Source organism: Gossypium arboreum, chromosome 1 (assembly GCF_025698485.1).
Source record: "Gossypium arboreum isolate Shixiya-1 chromosome 1, ASM2569848v2, whole genome shotgun sequence".
NCBI lineage: Eukaryota > Viridiplantae > Streptophyta > Magnoliopsida > Malvales > Malvaceae > Gossypium > Gossypium arboreum.
Genome location: NC_069070.1, coordinates 108092952 through 108117816, shown reverse-complemented (window position 1 = coordinate 108117816; position 24865 = coordinate 108092952). Strand labels below are relative to the sequence as shown.

Sequence of the window (24865 nt, the reverse complement as noted above, 5' to 3'; positions counted from 1 at the left end):
GGTAAGGGGTGTTACATAAATTGCTTGTGATGTTCTCTATTTTTAGTTATAGCATTCCTGTAAACTCGAATTCAGTGACCAGATCGGGTATGGGGTATTCCACCTCCAAACTCGTACAACATGTTTACATTATCTTTCACATGCCATCGATATCCATATATCGTAAATATGCATCTATAGTATTATCAACTCATATTTCCAATTTATTTTGAAAAACTTTTTAACCAATTTACATTTATATTCCCTATTAACATGACTCAGACTCAAACGTATACACGGATTCCAACCAACGCACTAATTTGACACCCAATGCCTCATTGGAACGTCCAAAATATATAGATTGTGACTAGCGCTCATCAGTATAATCGAAGTAAAAGTTGTGCGCAATACTCATCGAAATGTTCAAAGGAAAATGCACCCAACGCTCATCAACATATAGTCGAAGTAACCCGTACTCAATCTATCCTATGACATGCTAACTATATCTAACTCTACCTAAACAGTTAAAAGGGTACCAATGTTCAATTACATTATACAGTCCAATATATTTATATCATCATCTCATTTACATTTCAATTTATCAACTAAACACAATTATCACATATCATATAGTATATTTCAATCAATTTCCACTTCATATTTCATATCTCAACTAAATCATGCAACTTTCTATTTTATTCGATTCAACCTACTGTCTCGATATTCAATATTAATCATAGCAATTCAATTCAAATGACCATTATCAACTCACCTCAATTCTACATTATGCAAAATATCATGAATATGCATTAGTTAAATTGATCTCAAATCATAAAAGTACAAACCGAAATATCTCGTCACTCATCGTCAATTCTCACTTTTCCTTTCCGTCTCGATAGCCCAATGTCATCTTTAGCTACGAATGATAAATAAAAAAATAACAATATCAAATTTCATCCAATTCAAATTCAAATACGAAGCCAAACATATTTTCCATTTCATTCAATTTAGTCCCAAAATTCGGGATTTGCATAACTTTCGATATATTGCTTCAGATTAAAATCCGATTTCACATTTACTCATTAGAGACCCTATACTTTATATTCCTAACATAATTTCGTAACAAGTTTTAACTTTATTCAATTCGGTACCTAATGTAACAAAGTTAACAACTAAGCTTATTAAGCTTTACAATTTAATCCTTTTCATAATTTAAGCTTAATTTCTATCAATTTCAAGCCTATTTCTTTAATTTCTCAACAATGACAAATTATCAATATTTCAACAATTGAACAAATTAATACATGACTAGCTAAATCAAGCTCCCATTATCATAAATCTATAAAAATCAAAGAAAAAGAGACTTATTTGAAATTGGTGGCTGAATGTTCAAGGGTTTTTAAGCTTTCTTCTTCCTTTAAAAAATGGTGAACAGTAGAAACGGAGAAGATGATGACTTTTCTCCACTAAAGTTTTGTTTATATACTTAGGTTAGGTTATAATGAAACTTTGTTAATTAGTTTAATCTTAATTAAATTATACATTAATCTTCAATTAACAAAATCTAATGAAATCCACCATCATAATCATCCACTATTACCTATTTAAAATTGGTTTATTAACCATTTTAGTCCCTTGAATAATTACTATTTAGGTCCTCAAGTCTTTTCCTATTCAAAACTCTATAATGATTGGACTTTTACAATTTAACCAAATTTCAATATATTTTTATATTCTTTTATGTCTATCAACCAAAGGTTTTGTTGTTACTGGGAAAGAACAAGTCTACAAATTAAAGAAGGCTTTATGTAGCGTAAAGCAAGCTTGGGGGGCGTGGTACAACAAAATTAACTCATACTTTGTTTTTAATGGCTGCGAGAAAAGTAAGAATGAACCTACTTTGTGCTTTAAAAAGCAAGGTAAAAATGACCTCATCGTTTGCCTTTACATTGATAACATGGCATACATGGGTTCTTCTTGTTTTCTTATTAATGAGCTTAAATTGTGCATGAAAAGAAAGTCTGGAATGTCAGACTTGGATTTGTTGCATTATTTTCTTGAGTTAGAAGTGAAGCAAGTTGTAGATGGAATAATCAAGTTGCAGTATTGTAATACAAATGAGCACGTAGCCGACATTTTTACGAAGTCTTTGCCAGGGACAAACATGTTTCTTTCAGAGATCAGCTTGATGTATGCAATTTTGAATAAGGGATTTAAAATATTTGACTGTTGCAACATTTACTTAGTTCGTAGTTTGTTTCTTTATTTGTCTAAGTTCGTTGAGATGTGATTTAGTGGAAGAGTTTTTTTTAGTACGACATATTGCTTTGTAAAACCTATATAAAGAGCTTATTTATACATCTTTAAGACTATTTCAACATATTTGTGCCCATCACCTGTTTGTTTTAATTCCTCTTAAAAATTTTCCCACTTCCTTTGCAATTTTAAACACTATTTTTATGTTTTTATACTTTGAATTCTCTTCCTCAACAGGTACAACATTTTACAATTCCCGAAGAAGTTGTATCACCATGGTATGAACTGGTAAGTGGGGAGCCAACAAATGGTTTCTCATTTTGTGGTACCAAAAACACTCTTAGGGGCTCCATAATTTTGATTTTGACCCATATACATATTTAAAAGCGATATCTGTGATAGTATGGTACATTAGATATCAGGAACCTGTCTGGCTGTTGATGCAAAGATTTAGACTCACTCCTGCTTTTCTAATGCTTCCTTTTTCAATTTAAAAGAAACTGCTCTTCTTCAAGTTCTGACTGACTTTCCCTAGAGACGAGGCTGTTGAATGCATCAGAGAATTCAATTTACTTTCATCACTCTTATGGTCTGCCTGGACCCCAGAGTTGTTATCTGTTGATGTGATCTCTGGCACTGGGGCGAGAGATCTAGTGCCATGTGCTTTAACCGGAACTACTACTTTTGACATCGGTTGGTTCTCAACTACATCAAACTTGACCTTATTTCTCGTCGAGGCTCCTTTATCACCGGACAAATATCTCCTTACAGGAGGGGTAGGTGACTGAGGCTTTCCAAGACGTGAAGCTCTCTCTTCAGGCACCTTTACTGATATCTCCTTCCCTATGAGTGCAGACGAAAACTTTGATCGCCTTAGCTTAGCTGAAGAAGCAGTCCTGGCCTGGAAATCACATACAAACACAAGATATAGCATTAGCTTCTAAGTTTGCTTTGGCTTTATACAGTTTCATGTTTCTGGTTACCTCAGAGCCTTTAGTATCATCATTAGGGCGTTGATATGTCTCAGGCTTAAAGTTGGAAGAGATTCCAAATCTAAGCACTTTTGCCTTTTGAGATGGTGTAATGCTTCCAGCATTTCCAACCTTGAATTGTTCTACTTCAGCTTCTTTCTTTTCCAATGCCAGCTTAAGATTTGTTATCTAAGATAGATACAAGAAATACTTAACAAGGATATGTTGCATTTAGAAACAGGCAAAAGGGATGCCATCCATTAAAAAGAAATGAGAGAAAGGAAACTTAACCTCTTCTTTCAATTCTAGTATGTCACCAGTTTCTTTGTTAGATCGAGCTGCTCCGAGTTCTATCGAGGCTACTCTTTCAGCAAACTTCAATGTGCTAAGTGTCTCTCCAATGGCATCAGGTTCAGGGCTTATATGTACAAGCATTAATGTCTTAGCATGCCCACCTATCATATTCAAAATCAGAATGTTGAAGAAACAAGAAGAGAAAATGGGGAATTGTGAGGAGAAGAAAGCTGAATACTAGTAAAGAACAATACACCTAAAGAGTTCTGCAATATTTGAGTTAGCTTGCTGTTTCTGTAAGGAATATGTGTGCTCTTTTGGGCAAGAGCTGAGATGACATCTCCAAGTGCAGAGAGTGATCTGTTGATATATTGAGCTTCCTTCAGTCTATCGCCTTGAACTTTCGATTTATCCATTCTTTCACTCCCAGCCAAGTCCACCAAATTGAGGGAACCTTTGAAAATGGTTCCAGAAACCAATTCTTTTCCATGAACGTGAACGGTCAAAATGCTGGCGAAAAGAAGGACGTAGACATAAACCATGCTTAACAAAGTATTCAACAAGATTAACACAATTTTCCTGGATAAAATTCTACCTATGAGAACGGCTGCTTCGCTCATTAAATGCAGTTGGACCTACGATACGATTCTTTTGGCCAATTCTTATCAAATCAAGAACATCTTGAGTACTAGAAACTGGAACCCAACTCGCATCAGGAACAGTAAGGCCATTCAATTGTGTATTGTTATATATATCTAATGTAACATGTAGTTATGGGAACTTATATGCTTAAAGGAGAAAAAAGTAAATCCAAATCTAAACAAGACAGAAAGCATAGGAAGGCTTCTCTTAGATATAAACTGAATTGCAGATAGAAAGAAAATTCAAAAGGATATCTTTTAGTAGAGCCATCAATAACTAGCAAATCTCTCACTTGTTCATTGTATATTTCAATCATTTGGACCCCAACTTTGTATTCTATGACATCTTCTCTTGTCTTTGATATTTGAAATAAGTCACATATAGCTCGAAAGTTCACACCCCATGTCTCCTTAGTGTTCAAGTCATACCCGCTCTATCAAACACACACAAATTCCAGCAACATGTTTATACATCTGAATGATAAGCTTCTTGAGCATCATAACAATATGCAGATTGTAATATCATCAAAAACAACACTTACCATGGTATATGTCTTGCCCGATCCAGTTTGTCCATACGCAAAAATGCATACGTTATAACCATCAAGTACAGACCTGATCAATGGTTGAATGTTTGTGTATATTTGTTCTGCACATATAGCAGGAGGAAAATGAATGATCACCTTTAGCTTATTCACGTCAAATCGAAAGCTAGAAGAAGAAGAAATCAAGAAAATACCTTGAGATACAGTTGGTCCAAATACTTTGTCAAATGAGAATACTTTTTTTGAATCTTTTCCTTTCCTTAAAGAATTGACAATGAGGATACTTCCATTTTCTCCAACATAGTCTACAGTTGATTGATCTTTCGGTTCCCCTGGTAAAATGGGCCTTACTCGACAGTATATTCTTATTTTTCCTACATGAAAGCATGGAAAATAAGTCCTCCACCTCTCAACTATATTCCAATTTAGTTTTTAATAACAAAAATAAAAGAGTATGCACCTTTGAGGTCTAACACTTCATTGAACAGCATTTGATTCTCTTGTAATATCTTGAGGTAAGAAGAAGATGCCACTTCAAGATCTCTAACATGATGCTCTAAGGTAAACGGGCCAAGGTAATTCCAGTCAATGGAAAATGTAGCATTTTGATAGTAGGTGTAAGTTTAATGGTGACAAGTTTGGAAACTTTTACCTAATCTTTTAATATCTGCCTCCCAATATGAATGAAACTTTCTAACTTCTAACCTTGTTTCGCGAAAAAATAATTTAAGATCCTGAAAGTTTCCAAAACAAGGAAGCAGCAGGAGTTATAAACTAAATTTGGTACTATCTTACAATTTTATTTAAAATTTATGTAGGTTGGTGGGAGACTTTTCACCTCGATATGTCTTTGTATAAGATCGGTAAGTATTTCGACACGGCCAGGAGAACGACAAACACTATTGAGAACAACCTCATTATTGCCAATACAGATGTAGGCTTTGGAGATATCAGTTGCTGCCTGCAGGTTATTTCTTTTGTCAATATAATCTGAGGTCGCTTCTATAAAATCAGATTTGGACACTGGACCATCATCAGCTTTCAATATTTTCTTCAAAAACAGTCCAAGCTGTAAATAAAGGTAAAGAATCAATATCCTCACATTAAATCAGCAATGTAATTAAGTTTTTATGCTAAAAAAAGTAACAATAAAATGCAGACCTTGATTCCTTGAGAAACTAGAAGTGTTGAGAAGTCATTAACTATCTTGCTGAGGAAAGCATCAATCACCTATAAATATTCAGTGAATCAATGCAAAAAGTCTTATGAAATCTAAAACAACCAAGAGTATGAACTGACTGATATTAGAAAGTGTGAAAGTGTGGCTCTTGTTAAATGGATAGCAACTAAGTCTGCCACTTGCTATTAACTGGTCTTGAACAGCTTGGCTTGAGCCTTGATTGAAGGATAATATGAATGAATAAATGTGAAGTGAAAATATGATGGATCTTACCTACCATTGCATTCAAGGGAAACTCCTCATCCATGTTGCCATCTGTAAGATAAGCCTGTAGAAGCCAAAGGCCGAAGCGATCGAACAGGAAAGTTAGAGCATTGGTTGTTTTGGATTCTTCAATAGAGGCCTCGTTAGAGAGCTGGATAAACTCCCGTAGCTGCTCATATTTTGATAATTCCAATTCTTCCCCAGATTCATCAGCAGCTCTTTCAGTTGCAGTTAAGGCATTTGGTAATTCATTTGGGGAGGATGTGATCTTTACAGTTCCACCATACCTCCAAACCCCAACTCCACCTGCTTTCTTCCACTCATGATATCCTTTTAGACACAGAATGCAATCCACCACTTTATTTATTGACCCGCCCTGCACATATTAATTAACTTTTATATAAATATATATATATATATATATATGTATAAAGTTTATGGCTATAGTGTAAATGTGAAATACAGGTAAAGTAAAACGTTTAAAAGAATCTAAACCTTTTCCATATCTGATGTTTCAAAGGCCAGGAGCTGCTTGTCTTTAACTGCAGCCAGAAAGTTCCTCATGTTCTCAGAATCCTGATTTGGGGACTCTGCTGCCTCAGAAGAAGTCATAGAAGCTTTCACCACCTACATTTATGTTTTCAAAAAAGAGAAAAGGAATACTAATCAGGTTGTAGTATTGGTGTATTACATGCAACCAAGTTCATGTTAGAGTGTTTGAAAGAGAACCTTAGGAACAGCACCGGGATTGACTTTGTTGAGAACGTTGCAAAGAATGAATCCATTGCAAAGTGCACGGCGAAATTCTTCTTCAGAGGGATCTTTGGGCAGGAATTCCATTGCAACTTGATCCATCTGCCTTAACCACTCAGCTGCTTGGTACCTCCTTGAAGCTGATCAAGATAACAATAATTTTAGCTATATTTTTCATTTTTTATTAACTATTTTATCTCTAAATGATCTTAGTTTCAATAAGTACCTAAATTGTATTGCCCCATTTGTTCATTAACTGGTTGGTTGAAGGCATATGTTCAAATGGCCAGTCCAAGTAGACTGTGACCAGGTACAATAAACAGTTCCTATAAACTATTTTAGAGCAATAAAAACAAAAGTTACCCTACCCATGACTTGCTTGGCTTTATGAGGGGCTTTTTCCATCTCAGCTAAGGCCTTCATAGAGCTGACACTTGGGTTGGCACGCATCCATGGCCCATATTTCGGCAGTGAAGGATCTGGAATGGACATCACTGTATCCTTGTCACAGTGAAATTCTACATGGCCTACGCAACCGCAGCGGTAGCAGAAATCAGCTAAATGTTCATACTTGAATGAGACCCATATATTAGATTTTCCAGCTCTCGAAGCCCAAAACCCTGAGGGTAGTGGTTTACTAACATCTATTAGTACCCGAATCCTGAAGAAACCCCTTCTTATTCCATGTGAAGATATGGGATCCTCAATTTCCAACACCTTGCCTATCTGATCTCCAACCTTCTTTGCATTTTTGGGGCTCATTTGGTCCAATGAGAGACCATGCACCCGGACCCAGTAGGCCACTTGTGAGAAATCCAGCTCATCCAGAGTAAACCCTGGTTGCCATCGGTGCAAACATATGCAATACCCCATTACTGACCATGGCCCATCCTCCAATATCTGTTCAGCTGCTCTTGCTTCCTTGAAGGTGAACAGAAAGGTGTTCTCAGATAATTCAGTGATAGTGAAATCTCTCCATTCTCCCCACACTCTTCTGAAAACACCCTGTACTCCTCCTTTGCTCAGCGGCTTGTCTGCTATGATTTTTCCCACTAAAGCTAACCTTCTTCCATCTAACTCTCCAGCCTCACTTTCATCAAGGGTCAAAACTTTTCCTTCTATCCAGGCTGTTTCCATTGTGTTATCAAACCACCAGATGGCTAATCAAAGGAAATGGATTCACTCTATGTCTGATAGCAAGCAAACTTGAAATAAGTAAATAGAAACAAAGAGAATGAGATGGATAGGATAGGATAGGATACAGAGAGATTTAAGTTTTAAGTTTCTGAAAAGTACAGGTTATAGTGATGAAGATGAAGAATATGATCAGAGAAATGAAGGTGACAATATAAAAAGAGGCAAACAAAAAATGGTCATGGCCATGGAAGTAGGAGGTGGATGGTACAGAGACACCATCCACCATTAGTTGCAATGTCCATTGCTTTATACCAATAAGACATTTATAGAATTGGTAGCTCTATAATTCTCGTATCAAAATTTTCCTGTAATAACACTAGCAATCTAGAACAACCAGAAGCTGACAGTCAGGGAAGAATAAATGGTTTATAGGCATTAACTTTTCAGCCAAAGATACCAGCTTGAAAGCAAGCAACATTAGTGGAAATTCAATCATGAAGCGTAAGGTAAACATTAACTATTAAAATCACTAATCTGCCAATGAAAAACAATTTGATCATGACATGATTTATGTCTGCTTCCAAGCGAAATCCAAGCAAACTTGTTTAGCACTTATATGATTTTGTTATTTGATATACATGACAGACTTTTGAATAATTGCTATTTAGATATATTAGTTAGGTTTGAAGGTATCCTGGGGTTCAGAGGTAGTTTTCATTTATCCATATCTGTTATAGGTAAATTATCATGGGCTCCATGCAACAAATAGCCAATTTTAGGTGGATTTTTTTTTTCTTTTTTCTTTCCTTTCTCTCCATCATCCTTTTCTCTTCTATTCTTTTTGTTCCTCACTGGATATTCTGTGAAAATAGAGGCATTTTCTCAGGCAAGATTGCCCCTGACCCTGAGGGTAGAAAAGAAAATCGGATAAAACAAACCATCTAAGTTTTTTTGAGTATAAAGACATCTTGATCAATAACCTCCTCTGAAAATGCAACAACTGTACAAAATTTAAAAGGAATATTTCGAAGGGTAGGAAACTAGTTCCCATATAGTGTAGAATCCTCAAGGCAAAACCAAAAATTTTCCGCGAGGAGTAGACCGGCTCCTTCTAAATTCAGGCATCAGATTAGTGTTACTTCCCTCCTTCGACCTGTCAGTTTTTCCTCCCTGCAATGGTACTACCGCTTGCGGTTGCACTAGTCCCCTGTACATGATGAGAATGCATTATTGGTTATAAACTAGAAATCAGGATACAAATCTTAAACTTGTGAAACACTTTAAGATTATGTCAGGTTTTATTTATACCTTTGTTCAAAGTTGTGTGGATACCTTGACAGGTTGTGCCCAAGCTTCTTCATCTTCAAGGCAGCATACATAGGAGAGCCAAGAAGTGATTGCTCAGTTTCTGGCTCAGAGAAGTCACTTTTTGGAGGCTGCTCCATTTTCTCACCAGCATCCATTTCAGAAAGCAATGTCATTGCGACATCAGTTTTCTCAAGTGTTGCTGGCAGTTGGTGCTTTATTTTAGCCTTACTGTCAGCTTTGTTTTTCCTAATTCCACCTTGCCTAACATTAAGTGCTTGCCTAAACTGCTCATCTTCAAGTTCTGAGTGGACTTTCTTAATGCTAAGTTTACGGAGGTTGTATAACGCGTCTGAGATATTCTCTTGTTTTGTGGTTTCTTGGAAACTGGAATGGACCCCAGGGGAGGTGGCATCTGAAGATGGGGTCACAGTAGTTGTGGCAAAGGATTTGTTTACAGGTACTCTAGCCGGGAATGGTACTCTAGAGATTGGTTGATTGTCAACTGATTCAACCTTGGTCCTGCTTCTGTTGGAGGCTCCTCTATCAGTGGATGAGGATCTCCTAACAGGAGGGGATGGTGACCTTGCCTTTAAGGCACTTGCTAATCTTTCTTCGGCTGGACTAGGCATCTTCGGCAACATCTCCTTGTCTGCGAATGCAGATGGAAATCTTGACCTCCTTTGCATACCAGAAGAAGCGCTTCTGCTTGTGGCCTGAAAATACAATAATTAGATAAAAAAAATTTTTCATTATTCAGCCAGGGGTCCCGACCACCCTAAAATGGAAAATTTTCCATTTAGGCCTTTTAATTTTTTTAAATTTTAAATTAATAAAAATAAAATTACATTTTAGAACCTAAAAATGATAAAAATTTGATTTAATCCTTTAAAAATTATAAAAATATAAACAGTGTTACATTTTTACCATCGTCAAAATTTAATATCAGTCCCTGCTAAAGAAAATTTTCTGCCTTCCCCCTGTATTCAGCCAAGTTCAGTTGAAAGGCCATCACGTTTTAAAGTTACCTCAGAGGATCTATTATAGTCACCAGGCTTAATGCTCGAAGACGTTCCATGTCTTGGAATTTGGAAAGGAGAAACCGCTCTTCCTCTTTGAGATTCGGTCATGCTTCGAACGTTTCCAACTTTTAGTTGTTCTACTTCAGCTTCCTTCTTTTCCAATGCAAGTTTAAGATTTGATATCTAAAACAGATTTTTGAAAGATAAAAACCATGATAATGGAATAAGGTCCTATTGAAGGAAATAAAGTTTGCATCCAATCCAAAATATATTAATAAGAAATGCACTTGAACATGTTAGATTTTCACCTCTTCTTTAAGTTCTTGGATTTCACCAGTTTCCTTGTTGGATCGAGCTGCCCCAAGTTCTATGGAAGCGACCCTCTCGGCAAACTTCAGAGTGCTAATTGTCTCTCCAATGGCATTAACTTCAGGACTTATATGTACAAACATTAACGTTTTAGCTTGCCCACCTATGACAAGCAAGAATGATATGAATATATATCACTATTATCGAATGACTAAAAATAGGATATATATATATATATGTATACATATATATACCTAAAGAATCCTGCAATACTTGAGTAAGCTTGCTGTTTCTGTAAGGAATATGTGCACTCTTCTGTGCAAGAGCAGAGATGACATCTCCTAGTGCAGACAGTGATCTATTGATATGTTGTGCTTCCTTCAATCTTTCGCCTACAGCCTCAGATTTATCCACTCTCTCACTCCCAGCCAAGTCAACCAAATGCAGGCAACCTTTGAGAATAGATCCCGAAACCAACTCTTTTCCATATACGTGAATAGTCAAAACACTGAGGATGACAAACGTGCCAACAAGATAATTTTAAGTTGCTTTAGTTCAGTAGCTTGCTAGCATGAAAATAAAGAGAAGTTTTACAGCAATGGCCCACCTGTGAGAGCGGCTACTTCGCTCATTTAAAGCAGTGGCACCTACAGCACGATTCTTTTGACCAATTCTCATAAACTCAAGAACATCTTGAGTACTTGAAACTGGAACCCAACTTGCATCAGGCACATTTAGGCCATTCAACTGAGAATTGTTACGAATATCCAATGTAGATGTTGTTAAGGTGAACTAAACCCCAAGATAGAAATTAAGCATTAACTTAAACAGTAATAAGCTAGACTCCTTCTGAAGTTGCAGTCAAACTATGTAAAGTAAACTAGAAACTAAATGGAAAAGGATATCTTCTATTAGAGCCATCCATGACTAATAAATCTCTCACTTGTTCATTGTATATTTCAATCATCTGCACCCCAACTTCATATCTAATAAAGTCTGATCTCTCCTTGTATATTTGAAACAGGTCACGTAAAGCACGGTAGTTTACGCCCCATGTTTGCTCGGTAGTCATATCTGGGCCACTCTATGAAGAACAAACAACAAGAAATCAAGAATAGCAATTTCCAAGTTGAATTGATAGAATATTACAGAAAAGGTTTGTCCATCGGAAGAAAAGAAGACTCTATGCATTTGCATACGCAAATAGAGTGGATGAATATACCATGGTGTATGTCTTTCCTGATCCAGTTTGTCCATATGCAAAGATACAAACATTAAACCCATCTAGGACAGATCTGATCAGTGGTTGAGTGTCGATATATATTTGTTCTGCACATTACATTATCGATTATGCAAAATGTAAGTACAAACAAGTGAAGGATAAAAACAACTTAAGTGAATGGATAGGAAATACCTTGTGAGACATTTTGTCCAAACACCTTGTTAAAGGAGAATACTTTTCTTGCATCCTTGCCCTGCTTTAAAGGATTGACAATCATGATGTTTCCGTTTTCTCCTATATAATATACGGTTGATTGTCCATTTGTTTGGCCTTGCAGAAAGGGTCTCACTCTACAGTACACTCTTATCGTTCCTGTTCGAAAACCATAAAAGAGTCAAAATGTATAAATATCCAACGCGAAGAAGAGTAATAACAACAAAAGAACGAAAAAGTGCACACCTTTGAGGTCTTGAACTTGATTGTAAAGCATGCGGTTTTCTTCTAATACCTTGTGGTAAGAAGAGGATGCCACCTCAAGATCTTTGATATGATGCTCTAAAACCGCAGAAAATATTGTTAAACAACCACCGGGAAGTCTATGGTAAAACAATGCTATAGATTCTTACCAAGCCTCCTAAGTTGTTCCGCCCAATTCGAGTGAATTTGTTTGACTCCAAGCTTTGTTTCTTGAAAATCTAATTTGATCTCCTAGAATGATATAAGCAAAACATAATTGTACAAGGTGTATATTGTTGAGAAACTTCACAAACTACCAAATGGTAGCATTTTGGGTATAAGGGAAAATGTTTAAACCTTGAGCTCTCTCTGGTGAAGATGAATAAGTTGTGCATATGCAGTTGAATGGTTAACTGTTTGGTGAATAACCTCACGTTTACCACCACAGATGCAGAACTTGAAGAAATCATTCGATGCCCGGCTAGTCCTTTGACCAAGATACAGTGAGATAGCTTCCATAAAATCAGATTTTGATAGAGAATTGAAGTCAGTTTTCAAGATTTTCTTCAGAAATAGCCCAAGCTGGAACACATCAGAAAAACAAACTATTAGATCACTACAATGGCAATAAGGTCTTCATCTTTGCCCCCAACAAGAATCTCAGTCACTTGCTTGAGTGGTAATAGCAAGAGTGGTAACTGAAACTTATCATTACCTGAGTACCCTGAGAAACAAGCAATGCTGAGAAGTCCTTAACTATCTTGCTGATTAGTGTATCTATTACCTGCAAAGTTTAACCAATCAATTAATCAAACAGGACTGCATTATATAAGATATAATGAAGAAACGACTCATTGTTTGCTTTTCAGTTTAGACAGCAAGAATATTTCATCATTGAACTACAATTCGACATGGATCTTACCTACCATTGCATTCAAGGGAAATTCTTCAATCTCATTGCTCTCTCTAAGGTAAGCTTGTAGAAGCCAAAGCCCAAAGCGGTCGAAAAGGAAAGCCAGAGCATTGGCAGTTTTGGATTCCTCAATTGCAACTTCATTAGAGAGATGGAGAAACTCCAATAATTGTTCATATTGTGATGACTCTGATCCATCCAAAGAATCATCAGCACTTTCACTTCCAACCAAGGAGGGTGGTGACCCTTTCGGCAAAGCTGTAATCTTCACGGTTCCTCCATACCACCAAACTCCAACGCCTCCTGCTTTCTTCCATTCGTAATATCCTTTCAGACAAAGAATGCAGTCTACAACTTTATTCATAGACCCACCCTGCCAATTAAAGCCTTTCATGTTCATAAAACAGCTAGCATAGCTACTAGATACCATTGAGATAGAAAGGGAGAAATTATGCTTCTTAATGAACTATTTGTATAACGAAGTTTAAACTACTTGGTTGCCAAGTAGGCCATCAAACGAGTATTGAAGATTGAAGGTGCAGTAGTCCATTAGAACATTTAAGTTTCTCAAGGTTCATTTTGAACTTTCTGACAAAATGCAAAATTTTAACACCGCCCGTTATTATGTGATTCTGAAACTGAAATGTTGTGTCACAACCCATCCTAGCTTGCTAGGCCATATCATGAGACACAAACAGGAATTTTCTCCTTGGTATCCACAAGTAACCCAAAGTTTTGCCAATCTCAGGTGCACCTACACTGCAACTACACAGATTCGAATATACGTCCTCATACACAAAGTAGGTATCCATTCCACCCAGTGCATTCCTCTGTGTGTGAGAATGTCAATTTGAATCTGGAGAGATATACTTGATGAAGGCAAAACCTTTAGGGACTTGTGGATAACCAAAGAGGACAATTCCGATTTGTGTCTAACAATATACCCCAACGAGCTAGGTTGGGTCGTGCCATGTTGAGTTTCAGTATATGTAAAGACTGAGGCCTTTAAAATGCATCTTTTAGGAAAAGTCAATACCTTTTCAACATCAGAAGCTTCAAATGTCAATAGTTGCATATCTTTTACAGCTACCAGGAAATTCCTCATGTTCTCGAAATACTGGATTGCAGACTGTGCTGCCCCTTCTGTTGACTGCACTGGGATTACTGGATTTTCCACTATCTGTATTAATTACAAAAAGAAAAAAACAAGTTTCATATTTCTCAAAAAAGAAAAATATTGGAGGGTAGAAATTAAGAAATGTAAATGAGTTGCAGCAACAAATTCCATTTAGAACCTTAGGAATAGCTCCAGGATTGACTTTGTTGAGGACATTGCAAAGAATGAGACCATTGCGAAGTGCAAGGCAAAACTCTTCTTCAGAGGGTTCTTTGGGCAGGGATTCTGAAGCACCCTGGTCCATCTCTCGTAGCCATTCTGTTGCTTGGTACCTCCTTGAAGCTAATTTGACATAAATAAATCAAGGATTAATTACATTCTTTAAGCTCTGAATTAAATGATAACTGTCATCATTCTTATTTTTTATCTGCCCTAGTCACAGTTATCATATGTTTTCAAGGAGAAAACTTTGATTCGTAGATAATAATTTTGAAGAATACAAAGTTGTTTTTTTAGCTAGATAGTATGTGATGATTAGCGGATCATACTACCACTTCTTTACCACGTTCTTAGCACAACAAGAGTTTCTGTCACAATCATGACATCACTGTACCAAACGCTAAAGACTATATATTCAAGTTTGTCTATTTATTTCACAGAAAATAACTTTAAAAATTTAAACCACTTCCTACAAAAATTGATATTATTTTTATGTTTGAATCATTTTATTTAAAATATTTTTCAGTGACAAATTTTGCAAAAATCATGTTTTGAAAATTGTTTTCAAAAATATTTTATAATAACTAATATATTATATAATTTTAATAATAACCAATGCTTCATTAAATTTTATAGTTATAGTAAAGTTTAAAGCGATAAATAAAGCTAAGTAGGATGTAAAAATAATATTATCTATATTATTAAAATATTTTAGTTTTATAATATAAGACAGTTATTATTAAATATTTTGAAATTATTATATATTCTTAAAATTAATATAATTTTTTCAATAAAATATTATGAACATTATTGAAAATTTAAATTTTAGAATTATTATTAATTTTACAATTTATTTATTAAAATATTATTAAATAATTTTATTAAAATAATGAATTATATTAATAATCCATTATATGTTTAAATATAAATATATATATGTTTAAAGTGTTGAAAATTATAATATTTGAGATTAAAATTTTAATATTTTAAAAATTAAAATTAAAAGTTTGTTATTATAATAATATTTGACTTTATTAAGTTAATTTTAATATAAAAATCAAATTACTCACGAGTTTTTTTCAAAAAGTAACATACACTTTTCAAAAAGTAACATACACTATTCAAATGGGGAAGTCACGGTCACGATTTTTTATTTTCTATTAATTAATAAACCATTTTCTGTTATCAAATTATTTTTTATGAAATAAACACAAAAAATTATTAAATAAATTTATTTCTATAAAACAAACATATCATGTGCTCACAACGTCTATCCAACACAAGGTAAAATAGTGACAATACCTTACTAGAGGTCTAAAGATTGTGACATAGTATATACTTAGGCCTCCTTTGGTTTGGCTTTTAGGGCCAGTGAGGTACAGTTGGGGTAGATTTATGCTACCAATCTCACTGCTATGCTGTTTGGTTCAGCATTGCAGTTGAGTAAAAAATCATTTCAACCTCACTGCTATGCTGAAAAGGGGCTGGAGCTTTCAGCAGCAATTGAGGGCATTGGGGCAGTAGGTATTTCTAACAGATAAAAATACTCATACTTTTATTTATTATTTTACCATTTTATCTTTCAAAGTTAAACTAATTTCTTTATGTTACTATATTTTTTTAATTAAAATTCATCCGTTTAGATACTTCAAAATTTGATCCAAGTATAATGTTACTATTTGTGAAAATAATATTTATCATTGATATAAAAGAATATTTAACTATAAAAATTAAAAATAATTATCATTTTATCTAATAAATAATTTAAATTGATTATATAATTCGTTAAAATATTTATAATAAAATATTAGAAGATACATTTTAATATTTTATTAAATAAATTTATAAATTCACATATTTTAATAATTTTAAAAAATAAAATAATTTTAAAACTTCTATTATATATCAATTCTAATCGATATCCTTAATAGTCATTTTTTATTCTCACATCACTGCTAGAGTTTCGTTTGAATCCAAGCACACACTCCACCATTATTTCTAATCTCCCTGCAACAGTTTTTAATCTCACCGCTACAGTAACTAATCTCACCGCCACTACTATTTTTAACCTCACCGGAGGCAAACACACCGCTCATCCAAACTAAGCCTTAATCGGTCCTTCCTCAAGAACCGAAAGGAATAGTTTTGCCAAACGACGGACGTCTCAAAACTTTACACAGCTGCCATCAAATTAACATGCTTCTTATTCCAGTTTACCCAGATGATCCCCTTTTTTTTTTTTATCATCTTAATATTTATGGACTGCCTAATGAAAAATAAGTTAATACAATTGTTGTCCAACTTGCGTTTAGCCCCATCAATAAGGAAAAGAAAAATAAAGCAAAGAGGGAGATGCGCTTTATTAGTTGGAATGTCTGAATACCCCTCCCCCCACACCAAATATAAAAGTAAGGTGGGTCTAAGCTAAATCAAAATCTTCATAATCAAGAACTAAACCTAGTTAGCTCTCCCTTTATCATGGCATTGGAAGTGGTGACTGCACTATATCATTTTCCACACCAACATCATGCATGTACCATATTGAAACCAACAGAGTTAAATAATGATAGTAATAATAATACAAGAACTAGGAGTCCTCTTAAGTTATCCTAGGATGTAGTTTGAAGGATTGTTGTGGAGATGGTACCTGCTTCTTCAGCTTTTCTTTGAGCAAAGTCATAATAAACATTGAAGGTATCTTCAGAGAGTGGATTCTCCACATTGTTAGAGGGTAAAGCCTTTAAGCCTCTGGGATTCCTGGAAGGAGAGGTGGTTTCCTGTGGCATTTTTCTCTCTGATCTCTGAAACAAAAAGAGAATGAAATTGCATCAGAAACAATGGTATTGGTAGTCATTTTTGCATTATCGTCTATTTAAGACAGAATGTTGGTAGTAGCAGTTACCAGCAACATGGAAAAAGAAAATAAAAAGAGGCATGCGGATGGAATCAAATAAATAACAAAAAGACGAAGAAAGAACCAGTCCTTCCCACAAACAAGCTAGACATTCTTCAAGAAAACAACTTATTCGTTTATATATAAGCAAAGAACAGTAAACCTTGAAGGGTGTGGCAGAAACTCGAAATAGGATGAAACTGATCAGTTTAAGTATTGGTTGGATCCAAAATTATATATACATCTGACAAAGAAAGAAATAAACCAAGAAGGAAGAAGGTGAAGCTGGTTTCCCATGTGGTGTGAAAGACATGCATTCATCAAATAAAAAACTCAAAATATAAGGTCTTATATATAATGGCTATACCCTACTTAAAGGTCTATGCATGCTTCTACTATTTTTATCAATACTATAAACTACTAAAAATAAATTTTAAACTATAAAATGGTTTGATGTATTATATATTTAAAATTAATTATAGAATATAATTAGATTGCTTGATAAATATAGATTTTAAATTATAAAAATTAATTAATTTTTTATTTTTATTCTTAAATTTTAAACATTTCGTGTTATTCTAAATAAAATTAAATTTTAAATGTAACGTTTTTATAGAATAATATAATATTAAAATAAGTAAAATAGAATTAATTGAAAATATTCTTCACTAAGTGATAAGTCGCTCTTATCTACTTATTATTTTTCACATTTTTATAGAAAAATTCTATCGAGTTGTTTTTATTTTGGATTATCAAACTGCGAAAAAAAATCATTGAAAATATTAATTTTTAATTGATTTAATTTTTCAATGTTCTATCAAACAAGGCCTTACTTAAAAATCAGAATTAGTAAACTATACGAGTATTACTATTCAAATCCAAGTAAATATTATTATTCTTCAGATATTCAAATTGTAAAAAAATCAAATTTAATATTTTTAATCATATGCTATTTATCTGAATCCAAATATGTTAAAATTAGAATTTTAAAATAATTTTAAATAAAATTTATTCATAATTAACAATAAATAAATGTAAAATAAATTAACAAAAGTAGTTAAACAACAATCCAAACAAATTAAAATAACAATTTCAGAATAATTTAAATATACCTAACAACTTAAACATAAGAATTCCAAACAAAATATAATGGCATATATTATAATTTATCCTAAAGGCACATTTAGGTTTAAGCTAACGTATCATTATGTAAAAATATACATTACAATACCATAATTGTATATAATGTTTCATATCATTAATAATCTACCCTAATTATATAACGCTAATTGTATATATTATAATTTACTATAAAGTTGATTTTATTATAGAATATTAATTAAATTTTTTAAAGTAATTTAACTAATTGAATTGATCAAAAGGGATACGGGCAAATTTAGTGATTCTATGACTCATTTCATTGTTTAGTTAGTTAGGCAAAGATTTAAAAGAAGTTACATGAGATTTAAGAGAAGAACATGTTAAAAGATAAATTTTTTCTAATAAAAATTAAACATATTTAAAATAATTACTTTAATTATTAATTATTATATTTAATTTTATTATTAATTTATTTTTATAAGTTATTTTTAATTTGTATAAATTATAATTAAGGTTCAAGGAAGTATTGATGGTTAAAACATGATTTTATATATAAGGTTTGGAATTTAAATTTTATTGAAAACAAAATTTAAGTATTTTGTAATTAATATATTTGAATTATTTGAGGAATTTGAATAATAAATATTTAAATAAATTTATTTATATTCACTTTGAATTCATAACGAATAGTAATTTTAATATTCAAATTGTAAAATTTAAACAAGATGCGTTAAATATCGGTATTAATAGAACATGGCATCCTATTCTAAATAACTGGTTTTATATGTATGTGTAAGAAATAGCAAAAGGCACAATTTCTTTGTTTCTTTTTATGTTGCTTTGTCTCTTGTGGGACCATTTTAATGGTTGGACCGGACGGCAAGATTTGGCCAAAATGATGAATGGGGGGGGCAGGCAATTAACTTTTGTTTGCTTTTAAAAGCCTTGAAATATGATGTTGTTTAATGTCTAATCATGCCTTTTACTTTTCTTTTTTCTTTCCATTAAGCATGTATATTTGTAGACTGATTACATTTCTTGATTAGGATTTGTAATGATTATTAGTTTGGCATGGAATTCAATTGAGCCATGCATGCCCATACGAGTTACAATTCTTCATTTTTATATTCAGCCCACCATATTTTGACTCGTACAAGTCTGGATTTCTTTTTCCAAGAGTGGTTCAAGCTATTTTTCATTAGAATTTTTAGATAGGAGCATGATATTACTTCCACACAATTTGTTCTGTCAGATGTATTTTACTAAATGGATTTTTTTAAAATTTTGTAAGTACTTTTTTGTCTATATTATTGTTGATACTGTGTAAAATAAGAGGGGAGTGATTGTTATGGAGGTCGGTTCACCTAGTTGAGGCAAAGAGCTGGAGGTTATGGAGAGTGGTCATGAAAAGAATGTAAAGGTCGAGAGTTGAAACTATGTTGGCTGATGGTAGACTTAATATTCTTAAAAAGTTCCCCTTTCTTCATCGTTCCTGAGGGTATTTATAGGTAGGGGTCCCATGTAATATGGCGTTAACATGTTGAACTTTTCATCTAGCCATCATTACAAAGCATGTGAGAGCGATGTCTTCGGTGAGACGAGGATGTTTATAGCAGGACAGATATTTGAGCCCATGTAATTTGTTATAACTCTAATGGGATAAAATAGTTGAGCCCACATGATATTTGATGACCAAACGACTCTATGTTCACAATGAAGATTAGGTCATTTGTCGCCTAGGTAGTGATCCCAAGAGGGTGAGTTCACAGGTGACCTCCCGGATTGCCGGTGGTAGGTTTACTATTCAGACGTCTTCTACGCTTGCTACGTGTCTTAACATAGATGGGGTTATAACAATATCCCCCCTTTGAATGGATAGGAAGGTTATAAAGTAGTCTTCCTCAAGACACTTTAATATGATAACTTTCTCTTTTCCAGGTTGTTTTAGATGGTGGCTTTATTCTACGGTGAAACATTATATCCAAACGTTTACAATTCCGCCATAAATGTACTCTGAGGATTGAACTTCTAGAGTGTCGTGATAATGATGAACGACGACCTTTTGGAATAGGTGGTAAGTTGCTATTGGGTGTCATTTGTTCTTCGAAACGATGCATTTTGAGAGATAGGTCTATATAATCTCTTGGTTTTCTTCTTCGAGATTTCTTTTGTCTCCTCTTCTTTTTGAAATTTTTGCAACTGTTGTTAGTGATTTACTAGTCTTTATTGGTTTTTTGGAATGATTTCTACATTTTTGAAGTTCTTTTGTTTCAATTATCTTTACCACTTTTGTTCTCTACCGCTATCAAAGTTATTTTCACCATTTTGCTAAAAATTTGTTAACAAATGGCTAGAGGAGATAAACAATCTAGCAGAACTCAGGGAAGATGTAGTGGTCTTATTGGTCGTGTTTTGCCAAAAGAAGCGGCAAAAAGTCAGAAAGCAGCCATAATGAAGTTTGACAGAGCTACTATCATTAGATCCAAAGAAGGGTGATGAGCCTTCTATTAGTCTCAACTATCTGTGTTCCATGACCCATCAGGAGATGAAAAACTTGATATTATGTTGTGGTTTGCTCACTAAACATCACAAATATGAGTTTAGTATCCCAGAAGGGTTGTATCATCTAAGTGCAGTTTTTGGCCCTAATTCTACTATTGGAAGGCTCGAGTTCTTCCGTTATTTCTTCTTGAAGCGGGTTTTACGCTTCCCCTCCTGAATTTCATTGGAGATGTTTTGTACGACTTCCACGTAGCACTAGGTCAGCTGATGAGTCTTTCTTGGTGGCTACTTGTTAGTTTTTTCATCATGGCTTGTAAGGAAGGACTATAACCTTCCGATCAGTCATTCTGATACATGTTTTTCTTGTAGGAAATGAATAAGGGTTGTAATAGTCGTTTTCAGTAAATCGGAATAATGGTTTCGAGACCACAAATTTGAGGTTGGAAGAAAATTTATTTTAATATTATTTTATGGTCTACAGTATGATAAAAACATCGTATAACGAAATTTTACCGTTTACATGCCTAACTTGATAAAAAGGACTAAATTGCATAAAGTGCAAAAATTGAAATCTAATAGCTAAAAGTATCAAATAGCTATGGAATTTAAAATTAGAGGTCCTTATATAGCAAATAGACCATTTAGAGGAGTTAGTGGATAAGTATGATTATTCATCACTGGAAATTGAAGAAAATATTAAGGTTAATTTTGGAAAGTAAATGATAAAATGATGATAAATAAATTAAATAATTATTATTATCATCTATTCTCATCATCTTTCATCAAAAATATGGAAACCCTAGGCATGGAAGCTTGAGTTTTTAGCAAGCTTATTTTGCTCATTTGGGTAAGTATTCTTGTCTCGTTTCTAATGCTTTTTATATTTTCGATATCGTAATAGCTTAATCTAGCTATTTCAGGGATTAATTTGTAAAACTGTTAAATTAATAGGGTTTTTCCATGGATGAGTATAGTTGAATTTTGAAGTTTTATGATAGAAAATGAAAGGCTACTGTTAGATAAACAACTTTTGTAAAGAGAATTTTAATGAAATTGTCAATTAAGGACTAAATTGAAAAGATAAAAAAATTATGAAAAAATCTGAATTTTGTGAAATACATGGGCTGCTATTGATATATATGAAAATAGGCTAGGCTTGAATAAAGATTAAATTGTATGAATTTCATTTTTCGAGCCTAAGGACTAAATTACAATTAATTAAAAGTATAGGGACAAAATATTAATTTTGCTAAAGGTGTGTGTTGGATTAAATTGAATATGAATTATATTAAATTGAGTTAAATTCATTTGTATAGATCCGGATAGACCTAATACGAAGTTAGATCGAGGCAAAAAAAAAGTATCGGATTAGTAGCCTTCGTATCTACATATACTTATTAAGGTAAGTTCGTGTAACTAAATTGTATATTTAAATGTTTTAAATAGAATATTGTTGTGTGTGATTTGTACAAATTGCCATGTGTAATTATGATCACATATCCAATAATTATCGAGTCCCGTTTGAACATTAAAAATTCGAAGGATACAAATGACATGTCATTAGGGTTTCTGATATGGTTGTAATCCTACATGTGTTGCGGATACACCACAGCTCTCTTGAGCTTCCCAATACTTGGCTCCTATGAGCTTCCCGATATTTGGCTCGCAACAGTTTCCCGATATACAACTTGTATGAGCTTCCTGTTATATGGCTCGGAAGAGCCTCCCGTTTACATGTTTGTATAAGCATACAAGTACATGAATTGACAGATTACAGATTTGTATACTTCGTATGTACTACCCGTGTATCCAACGATATTTTAAATGGTTCAACGGGCAAAGTTCTGATATGAAACAATATGAGTTCGAAATGAACAATTACGGGTATACACTTGAATTACATGGAAATGATATTACATGATATATTGAAATATGATATGGACAATACATGTATGTGAATCTTACCTAGTGATTATGTACATTCATGTTTATTGGTTATGGAAAGTGTTACATGGCTAACATGTTGAGGATATATGTTTAGGCTTTTGACCAAATTAGTTTGGTTATATTAGCATGCTTACCTTAAACGTGATTAAATGGTAAGTTAATTTCCTTGTTATACGAACTTACTAAGCTTAAATGTTTACTCTGTGTTATTTTCCATGTTTTATAGTAATTCGGAAGTTTATTGTGGTTGGAAGCTGGTTGGAGTAACTTCATACTATCCAATGACTCATTCGGTATAAATAGTAAATTAATTCTGGTTATAATGGCATGTATAGGATATTTTGGCCAATGTTAGTATATAAGGGTTTTGTTGAGACTAACCACTTGAATGGCTTGTGATGGATATATTTTGATGTGTGTATAATTGGTCTTACCATGTTTGATATGTGTTTGAAATAGTTGAATGAGGAAAATCCTATAGGTATATTGATGGTTGGTTTAAATTGGTATATATTTTTGTAAAATATGCATATATGTGTATTTGATCAATTAGGTAAGTTTGGATATTTGGATTTATGTGATGATATCTCATGTATAAGATTTGAGTTTGGCTTGTTTTAGGTGTCTTGTTAAGGTTGGTTATTGTACAAAAATGTTGAGTAAGGTTAATGCCAAATTGTGTGAGAAATGTGGCAAGAAAAATAGTCTACTTCGTCCACAAGGGCGAGTGTCTCAGCCATGTGTAACACACGGTCAGGTAACACGGCCATGTGTCCCCTATATCTTTAATTTGCACAAAATAGAATGCTTACACGGCCTATCACACGGGCGTGTGGCTTGGCCATGTGACCCAAGTCAAAGAGCTCCCCAATTTCGAATGCCTACACGACCTGAGACATGGGTGTGTCTCTTGACCATGTGAGACACACGGCCTGGCCACACGGGCATGTGTTCCCTGCACATTTGAAAAATTTTGATTTTTTTTGAAAAATTCTTTAAGTAACCGATTTAGTCTCGACTTATTTCCAATATGTATTTTGAGCCTCCAAGGCTCGCATAAGGGATAATTTAATTGGTTTTGATTGGTTTCTAATATGTATGCTAGATGATATGAAATGTCTGTTAATTAATCTATAACTTTTGGTAATACTCTGTAACCCTGTTCCGGCAATAGATACTGGTTAAGGGTGTTACAATGATCAATTTCACGGGTTGTTCAAATTCAGGCCTCAAACATCCACTCCTTAAATGGTGAACTTATTCTATGGTGGAAAGGTGACAATGCCAGTAGATTATAACAAGTCTATCCTCGTAAAGTTAAAGTTCCAAAGGAGATTTGATTTTCCTATCGAATGGATACGCTATTCTATCGAGACTTGCTATTACCATCCACGTTTGCAGGATATTCCTAATGGTTCTCATCACTTCAAGCTAATGAACCAAACGGAGTCATTGGCGCTCAAGCTAGTAGAAATACTTGGTATAGGTGGTATAAAGGTGTCGAGTTGAACGAAAAAGTTGACTTGGTCATCTAGGTTGTTGGTTTGGTTGGTTTGATAATTTTGAGTGCCACTGTGGGATTAAGAAGCCATGTCATCCATGCTCACCTCTCCAATTGTTCATACTATGTACAATGAGAGGAGTACTGAGGAAGGGGGAATGATAACTATAGGGATCAGTTCACCAAGTCGAGACAGAGAGCCGGAGGTTGTAGAAAGTGGTCTTGAAGAGAACATAAAGGTCAAGAGTTGATAGTGTGTTAACAAAGTGTAGACTTGGTATTCTTGAAGGGTCTCCCTTTCTTCATTATTTCTAGAGATATTTATAACTAGGGGTCTC

The 24865-nt window shown here is 33.9% G+C and overlaps 3 protein-coding genes across 4 annotated transcripts; all 3 read right to left on the bottom strand.

Moving 5' to 3' along the window:
- Nucleotides 1-2414: 2414 nt before the first annotated feature.
- LOC128280714 (kinesin-like protein KIN-14F) lies at nucleotides 2415-4042 on the bottom strand. The gene is made up of 4 exons (XM_053018964.1): nucleotides 3757-4042; nucleotides 3498-3661; nucleotides 3219-3395; nucleotides 2415-3136 (listed from the first exon to the last, which is right to left on the bottom strand). The coding sequence occupies exons 1-4, from the start codon at nucleotides 4040-4042 to the stop codon at nucleotides 2726-2728; spliced, it is 1038 nt and encodes a 345-aa protein (XP_052874924.1). The 3' UTR covers nucleotides 2415-2725.
- Nucleotides 4043-4097: 55 nt separating this feature from the next.
- Nucleotides 4098-7228, bottom strand: LOC108483267 (kinesin-like protein KIN-14F). Its single transcript, XM_053029997.1, has 11 exons — nucleotides 7110-7228; nucleotides 6860-7023; nucleotides 6626-6757; nucleotides 6144-6506; nucleotides 5848-5916; nucleotides 5525-5755; nucleotides 5339-5420; nucleotides 5147-5242; nucleotides 4881-5060; nucleotides 4684-4790; nucleotides 4098-4575 (listed from the first exon to the last, which is right to left on the bottom strand). The coding sequence occupies exons 1-11, from the start codon at nucleotides 7126-7128 to the stop codon at nucleotides 4282-4284; spliced, it is 1737 nt and encodes a 578-aa protein (XP_052885957.1). The 5' UTR covers nucleotides 7129-7228; the 3' UTR covers nucleotides 4098-4281.
- A 1669-nt stretch (nucleotides 7229-8897) lies between these two features.
- On the bottom strand, nucleotides 8898-17818 carry LOC108483265 (kinesin-like protein KIN-14F). Of its 2 annotated transcripts, none has more exons than XM_017786551.2 (18): nucleotides 17640-17818; nucleotides 17231-17384; nucleotides 14543-14706; nucleotides 14284-14427; nucleotides 13261-13620; nucleotides 13050-13118; nucleotides 12692-12916; nucleotides 12505-12586; nucleotides 12338-12433; nucleotides 12071-12250; nucleotides 11879-11985; nucleotides 11562-11740; nucleotides 11264-11428; nucleotides 10911-11164; nucleotides 10656-10819; nucleotides 10354-10530; nucleotides 9329-10041; nucleotides 8898-9227 (listed from the first exon to the last, which is right to left on the bottom strand). In XM_017786551.2, the coding sequence occupies exons 2-18, from the start codon at nucleotides 17367-17369 to the stop codon at nucleotides 9086-9088; spliced, it is 3360 nt and encodes a 1119-aa protein (XP_017642040.1). In that variant the 5' UTR covers nucleotides 17370-17384; nucleotides 17640-17818; the 3' UTR covers nucleotides 8898-9085. The 2 variants fall into 2 exon arrangements, with proteins under 2 accessions (XP_017642040.1, XP_052885952.1); XM_053029992.1 differs by lacking the exon at nucleotides 17640-17818 and adding an exon at nucleotides 17486-17619.
- Between the last annotated feature and the right edge of the window lie 7047 nt (nucleotides 17819-24865).